Source organism: Cyprinodon variegatus, unplaced genomic scaffold (assembly GCF_000732505.1).
Source record: "Cyprinodon variegatus isolate N-32 unplaced genomic scaffold, C_variegatus-1.0 Scaffold262, whole genome shotgun sequence".
In the NCBI taxonomy this organism is placed as follows: Eukaryota; Metazoa; Chordata; class Actinopteri; order Cyprinodontiformes; family Cyprinodontidae; genus Cyprinodon; species Cyprinodon variegatus.
The window spans coordinates 354,602-362,524 of NW_015150715.1; the positions used below are offsets into that span (position 1 = coordinate 354,602).

The following is a 7,923-nucleotide window of genomic DNA, read 5'->3' on the forward strand; positions in this document are numbered from 1 at the left end:
CGTTTGAGGTACGGCCCTAAAATAGTTCCACAAGAATGACACAATTTGGCGTTTTCTAAACTCACAAGGACACAAGTACAGACTCATGTGCCAAAAAGGTTCTTGAGACGAACACTGGAAAGTGTGGACTCTGGCAGAACGGGAGCACGCAGCATAAATATGGGTCGATTAGAACAGAAGCGTACTCGTGACGTCACTACACGCTCGGCTATTCTAGAGCTGTATTTCACCTCCTGTTATTAATAGTCTCTAGATAATAATAAAACTTCTTTCATTTAGGGGGGGAATAATAATTAACACATTCAGATAAACACAAATAAAATTAATATTACAAAAAACTCGCCATCAGAGCCAGAGTTCCTTCACAGACGGCTATGCAGAGAGTGGGCTATGGTTCTGACGCGGTCCTCATAACATTGGAATTTTTTTTTTTTTTACTTGACTAAATCAGTAAATGGATATATATATATATATATATATATATATATATATATATATATATATATATATATATATATATATATAATCAATGAATTCCTATATGAATTCCCATCCCTAATACCAACTTCTTCATTTTAATAAGGTTTTGACTTATTGTCTAAAAAGTATTTTTATTTTCTGGCATTCATCAAAAATAAATATTTGATGGGCTTCACCTTCGCCTAAAACAACACAGGTGTAGCGATCATTAGCCTCAGGCAGATACACGAATGTTTAGTTTTTCTACATAGCGAATAAAAAGAAGCCGTTTCATCTTCATGTGAATGGGTTCTCCAGTTTTCCTTAATTCCGATATAGCACTGGTGCATCTTCATGTTAAGCTTCCAGTTTTCTCCCACTTGTTCTCAACACAAAACTTCACAAAAACAACCCCATATGAGCAGCCAGAGCCATGAGTAAGGAAAGAAATCTCATAAAAAAGGGTCACATGGAAGTCCTGAGGTTAGATTTTGGAAGATGTTTTTCTGGGACTTAATTAGCAAAAGGTCCTAAATTTGAAGGGGTATAGTGCCCATGAGCTCTCGTCTTAAATCTAGGGCAACAAGACACACATACACACACACACACACAAAGAAGTACATTGAGCGTAGTACTAACAGCAATGAATAAATAAACTAACACAGATGGAATAAAAAAATAACAACAAAAACACTGATCTTGATTTAAAGGTCTATAAGCTCTGTAGAAGGTTTAACTGATGATGACTATCCTCTGCCTTTTTTGTTGAAATTTTGACATTTTTTATAACAGCGTTTAGCTTTGGACATTTATGTTACAGTGAATAAAAACTCAGTCTTTTTCTAAACCAGTTGTGCTTGAATTAAATAAAATATGTACCCTACATTATTAAAGAATGACCAAGTATCTGGGGTGTATCGGTAAATTGATCAAATATGTGAAAGAAGCCATTTGTCTTAATTGTTATAAACACTTTCATTTTGCCTCAGTAGATAATCCAAAAAGAAATAAATAAAGGCTCCAAAAATACTCAAGGCTCAACATATTTCCTTTTATGGCATCATTTGCACACAAGTCAATAAACAACAGTGGGAAAAAAAATATCCAAACCAATATGTAAAAATATTACTTTTTAGGTTTTTTGAAGGTAAAAGGTTAAGATTAAACACTATCCTACCATCAATTGAACATCTTTTTAGTGCCTTCATTTAAATTAAACATCCAGCGAGAGGAACTAAGCATGTTTGTGTCGGCATAAAACAACTTCAATTAAAAAAATGGCAAAGCAGGTTTTATAAAGTATAATTAGCTTTGGACTGTTGCAGTATATTCATATGAGTCTAACCTATTATTCTGATCCAGCCACGCTCATTAATGTACTAAAAACTTCTCTAGCTGTTAGCTAGAGTTAATATTTTTAATTGAAGGGAAGATGCCTGTATACATGAATTTACTGAACTTAATTTTTTCATTTTTTGTTGTGGTTGGTGTTTTTTCTCCTTTATTCTTTCTTTCTCTCGCCTTAATTCTTATCCCCTCTACTCCCCCCCCCCCCCCCCTCTCTGCCTGTGTCCACTGCATATAATTTCCATCCCAAAAAGCCACTTGTTATAAACCTTCATACATAATTACCACGTGGAATCATATATAAACAGCCATGATGGTCGACTTGTGAAAGCAAAGCTTTTTTACTATAATGCAGCACTGGGGTATCAATTCTCAGTGTTATGTTGGCAAATGGGACATGTAAAAAAAAAATAAAAGTAAAAACTTCTATGTAATGTCCATAATTATGGCATATTGCCATGATTTTTTTTTCTATTAGATAAGAGTTATTGTTGCTTTTCAGTTTAAAATCAATAAGACAGTGCCACTCATGTCTGTTCAAACTCTTTGTATAAATGTTGTGATTCTGTGAGCGTGTGGTATTTTTTATTGAAACACAGTCTTCTAGCTAACCTTGACATTAGCAAATGTATGACTCACTCTGACCACACAGGGAATTAACAGTTAGGGCAGGTAATGAGACAGGAAAATGGATAATTGTCGGTTGGCTAATTCGCCACAACAGGATCCAGCCACCCGAAAATTGTGGCAAAGACAAACATGTGGAATAACCATCCGAACCTCAAAGTAGCAGAGGTTTTAAATTGGGCAATCACTTACTTGCAGTGCTTGTGGGGGCCACTGAGTGTCTCGATGACAAAGCATTCACCACCATTGAGGCAGTAGGCCAAATCCTTCTCATGGCAGGGTTTGAAATGCTCTGAGTGAAGGGGAGGCACCGTTGGGGATGCTGCAACAACAAACAGAGTGAATGGCATCAGTTACAATCAGCCCCAAAAGCAGTGAAAGATAGATAGTTAGAATAAATATAAAAACCATCAAAAAAAATTCAAGAAAAACTCTTTTTTTTTCCTACACTCCCCTTGAGAGTACATAAAAGTAATCCTCATAAAACACCAAACACTTCTGATAAGAGCTACTAACATGGAATTGTTTGTTTAGATCCTTTAACATCACCATCAAAAGACGGATGGAGGACGATTAATAGTCTGTCCTGCTGTGATTAATACCCTATGGTCACAGTAGCATTTTTGACTTGCCTTTTTGCTGTGATTTATCACAACATGCACGGGTGATAGCACAGGATTCTGAAAGCAACAGCACATTAATGAATGGTCTTATCATTGAAATGAATAAATAATGGACTAGTTGTATAGGAGAGAAGCAGCAGAGCACCAGAAATGTCTGTTCATTTACCACCATTTAAGGCATTTTAATGCTAGTTGAGGATAATGTAAGTTTGGAAAAACAGGAAAAGAAGCTCAAGCAACTATGAATCTGCAAATCTGGATATTCAGTTGGTCAAGCGAATAACATGAGCTGCAATCTGATCTACACCACAGATGATGTTGTAATTAATCCTAGGCCAGACTGCTGAGTGTTTCCTTTGTGCTTCCGGATGAAAAACGAGTCTGCTAAGGGTTCTCATTAGCCAAATCCCAGCCTTGTTTTTTTTTTTTGCTTTCTCTTTCAAAATAGCTTGACGGGCAGTTATGATCCAGAATGTTACGCTTCAGTGATTAAAATCAGGATGCAGTTACTTCCACCAGTGTAGTGATTACAGCATGAGGTCGTTCTTTAATGGTGTGTGGAAGATACATCAGGAGGAGCTGCAGCGCTTGCAATCAGGAGACGAATAGAATTATAAGCGGTGTTCGGTGGCGGGTGGGGAATGATTCGAGGGAGAGAGTTATTTCAGGATAGGATTCAGTTCCCTTAATAAGCACTGTGAGGAATGCTTATGGTCTGTTAGTGGCTCGTGAGGCACAGGGTGCTTGCTGGGAATGTTCCACAACAGTTTTGTAATTGGCTAGAGATGAAATGGATCTAAGGTAAAAGTCTTGCAGGGGAGAGAGACTAGCAAACTGAATACTGACTAGTTTCATTAGGTGGAAGTATTAACAATTTACCGATTAACGGGTTCTATTAACCCTCTATCTCCATTTGGTTATCCAAATAATAAACCATTTGGTTGACCATCTGAATAATAGGCTATAAGCCTTTTTTAATCAAGCATCAGTGTTGTGAGAAATTACAACTGCATCATTTATTTTAGCCCATTTTAATATCAGGCAACATCACCAGAAATAATTCTAAATGTAGTTTTCACGAAAAACCAAAACCAGTTTATCGTCAATCTACACCAATCACACTGTACCAACTGGAAAATGAACAAGAACAACATCGGTAATTTGCAAAAAAAAAATCACTACATAGTTTTTGCATAAAACACATTAAATTTGCTGAACAGTTATCTTAAATTACATAGGAGACTTCTAAATGACTGCAGAGGCACAGAGCTTTGCTTTTTACTCACAAAATGCAAAGATTCCGTCTTAAGATGAGAACTCATTCTTTAATTTTAGTTTATCGATGTGAACAACCAATGACAGCATTTTCTTGTAAGTTTGTAATTATTAGATCAATGGCAAAAATGTCAAATTAGTTAGTATATTCCATTTGAGGGTATCATTGCTGCCACCTGCTGACTCAGAGGGGTGTGGAGTTAGGAAGCGGAGACTCTTGCTAGCGAATGTTCAAATTTATTTAACGTCTTCGGATGAAGTAATAGAGCTCTGACTGAGGCATTCCAGTACATACATTGATGCATTACAAAATCACACACATTCCCCCAGGGCAACAAACCCACCCCCTGCATAAGGAAACTTTCTCACACTTGAACATTTGATTATTCTCAAGAAAATACACTTAAATCATCAAAGGACATAAATTTTAGCCAGAGAAACACTCAGAACAGGTCTCCCGTTCACAGCATGAAGGAGGCTGAGTGAACTCATTCTTGTTTCTCATGACCTTCCCTTCACCCTTGTCTAGAGTAAGAAGGCATCTGCTTTCTGTCTCCGCCACCTTAAACATTACAACACAGAGGCTCACTCCTACTCAGGCAGGCACACTCAAAACATTTTATCTCACAAATAGGTGAAGAAAAAATATGCTTCCACAGGGGAACTACTAGATCCATGGCTAATAATAATACAACTTATTACCCTGATAGTTTACTTTATCTAAATGTCTCCTTTGCAATCAGGGATCATGCAACATTCTTCATGTCTTTCACTTCTTCTTTATACATCTTCTCCCGCTTAGTCCTTGTCAGAGTCGGTGTCTATCTCTGGCAGGCTACGGGCGAGAGGTGGGGTACATACTGGACAGTTCGCCAGTCTGTTGCAGGGCAACACAGAGACGCACAACCAAGGACACACACCCTCACTTAAGGAACATTTAGATCAGTGTTTTTCAATCCTGGTCCTCAAGGCACCCTGTTATGCATGTTTTGGATGTTTCTGAGGTTCAGCAAAGCCTGATAATCTGCTATCAATTGAGGTGTGTGAAAGCTGGGAAAAAATCTAAAACATGCAGGGCAAACATTGAGGACCAGGTTGAAAAACACTGATTTAGATAAACCAATTACCCTAACAGTTAAGTTTTTTGGACTGTGGGAGGAAGCCATAGTATCCATGCATGCATGGAGGACATGCAATCTCCACGCAGAAACACTCCAGGCCAGGAATCAAACACAAGAACTTTCTTGCTGTCAGGCAACATCTCTACCCACTGTTCTACCCTTGCAGTTTTTGGTAGTGTCCAACAGTATTTAGCCTGTGCTAATCTTCACTAACAGACACAGCCCCTGGTGTGGTTTTATCCTACTTTAGCCCTCTTCCTCAATGTTGAATCTACTGCGCTCTCAGATATGTCATGCTGCATCCAACGCCCTGAATTTATTGAGTGGTTGTTTAAGCAAACATTTAACCTGCCTCTAATCCGGACTCTGACATTAGCTGCGGCTCTTGCTGGATATATTTTGAGAACCATTCTGTTTGAACTTTAGGGAACTGCAGTTTATATGTCTTTTTTCCCCCTATTCTGATGCTCACTCTGAACATCTGGATGTCGCTCTGAGTCGCTGCCACGTGGCTGGTTGAGCTGCTGTCAGTGTTAACAAGCAATTCAACAAGTGCGCCTCATAAAGCAACAAGTGGGTGTATTTCTCAAGGGGATCTCATTAGAGACATACTTAGTCATTATGGGTTTTCCTTGATTGTCATGCTTTTTTGGGCTCATCATTTCAGCTAAGATCAGAGCTTGTTTTTGAAACTTTCATGACTCATATCCACAAAATAATTTTTACACATCTGACTAACTTTATGCACCTGTGTGTTAATCATTTTTTTTAACCATTGAAAAAACTTTTTATAATACTAAATCTATTGGCCTTTCAAGAAAGTAAGATCTCAGTTATGTTTCTGCTCATGCTTAAATGCGACAGGTAGTTTTAAAAGAATGCTGTTCCCGATTGCTGCAGAAAAACAGAAATTAATTTGAGCAATGCATATCTGGTTATAAAATCCTCTACAAAGACTTATTGTAAAAATGTATGTATTTCAAATAATTATTCATTAATTTAAACAGCTTTTTTACATGTATAAGTTAAACAAAATCATAATTATTCATTGATCATTGATTGGATGCAATTCATGTTTTTTATAAATATGCCAAAAATATATCAGGGCTTGACATTAACTTTTTTTGCTCAGAAGCCAATGTTAGTAATTTTTTAAAAGTTACTAGCCACCTAGCATTTTCAATAGCCACACTTTTGTTGTTGTGACACCATTTGAAAATGATTAAAGCTGAGTATGATATCCTAAAATTTACCTGAACAGGATATACAACTTATTAAAATGTAATTACCGGGTAACCCTCGTACACACTCATATCAAGACTACATCAAATGTTTACAACTAAGGAATATATTATAATGACTAAGGTCATTATAATATATTCTGCTCCAATCTGGTTCTGTTTAAAAGTCCTTTTATAGGAAAATATGCAGAATAGAGAATTAGAAGATTAATTTAAAAGTTAAACTGGAATAAAACTAATAAGAAACAGTTTTAATATTTATTTACATTAATAAATACTAAGAGTGCAAAAATGAAATATCTGCCTGAGATTTCAGAAAAATGTAGAAAAAGCAAAGAGTCCGCCCGATGATGTTCTCCCCTTGGATCATACACCAAACATTCTCGCCCTGCTTTCTTCCACTTTTCGTTAAACAGCCTTTTCATTTCTGTTTTTCTCCCCTTTATTTTTTTATCGTCAGGTTTTTGTGTTTCTGCTCTCTAAGGTTTTTCGGCTCCTTGAATGTGTCGTGACATCACCTCCCCCACTACATCACCCTTGTGTTCCCCGCTGGACCGTCCGTCTAAAGTAAACCTGACAGAGATGGTCCAATGAGTGGAAAGCAGTTCTAAAAAAAAAAAAATAGAAATCATAAACTCATGTTTCAATGCAATGAAGACTCAAACAACTATTCACCAAGATTTTCTAAATGTTTTTGTTTTTTTTCCTCAGCAGAAATACTGCCTCTTGCTGTTCCTGCATCATTAGTGCTTCTCAGCCTCTCGCAAATACCTATATTACTATTTTAAGGGGTTAGTAAATATTTTGAGTCTTCCACCTACATCTGGTGATGCTTCTAAGCTTTCTATACTCTCTGTAGCGCCTATATAAGAACCGTCTCTGATTGGGTGCTGTTATGTCTCCCCTCTCCACAGATGAATGCCGTCTAATTAGCGAGCAAACATCAGGGTGAAGACCTGACACGTTAAGCTTAGCTCCAGGATAAACAGGATCTTCATCTCACCTCGGTTCTTCTTTAAGCTGACACATAATTTGAGCATTGTCAGTGGGCAAATAAATATTAATTTACTTTTAGTCATTAATTTGTCTGTTTTCTTCTTTCAGTCTGTGTTAAATGGCACCTTTATGCTGTGCAAAACTAATACTTGTATGACCTTACTGAAACATATGTGGGCAGGATACTGTAGAAGCTGAGAGTTAAGAAATATATATATATATATATATATATAT

General features: G+C 36.9%; 1 protein-coding gene across 2 annotated transcripts in view; it reads right to left on the reverse strand.

Moving 5' to 3' along the window:
* The window catches only part of LOC107089736 (pro-neuregulin-3, membrane-bound isoform-like), a 581,689-nt gene that overhangs the window by 232,972 nt on the left and 340,794 nt on the right, over positions 1-7,923 (reverse strand). For both annotated transcript variants that reach the window (XM_015382677.1, XM_015382676.1), the window contains exon 2: positions 2,626-2,755. In XM_015382677.1, the coding sequence (XP_015238163.1) occupies positions 2,626-2,755 (130 nt within the window). The remainder of the gene's footprint in view (positions 1-2,625; positions 2,756-7,923) is intronic.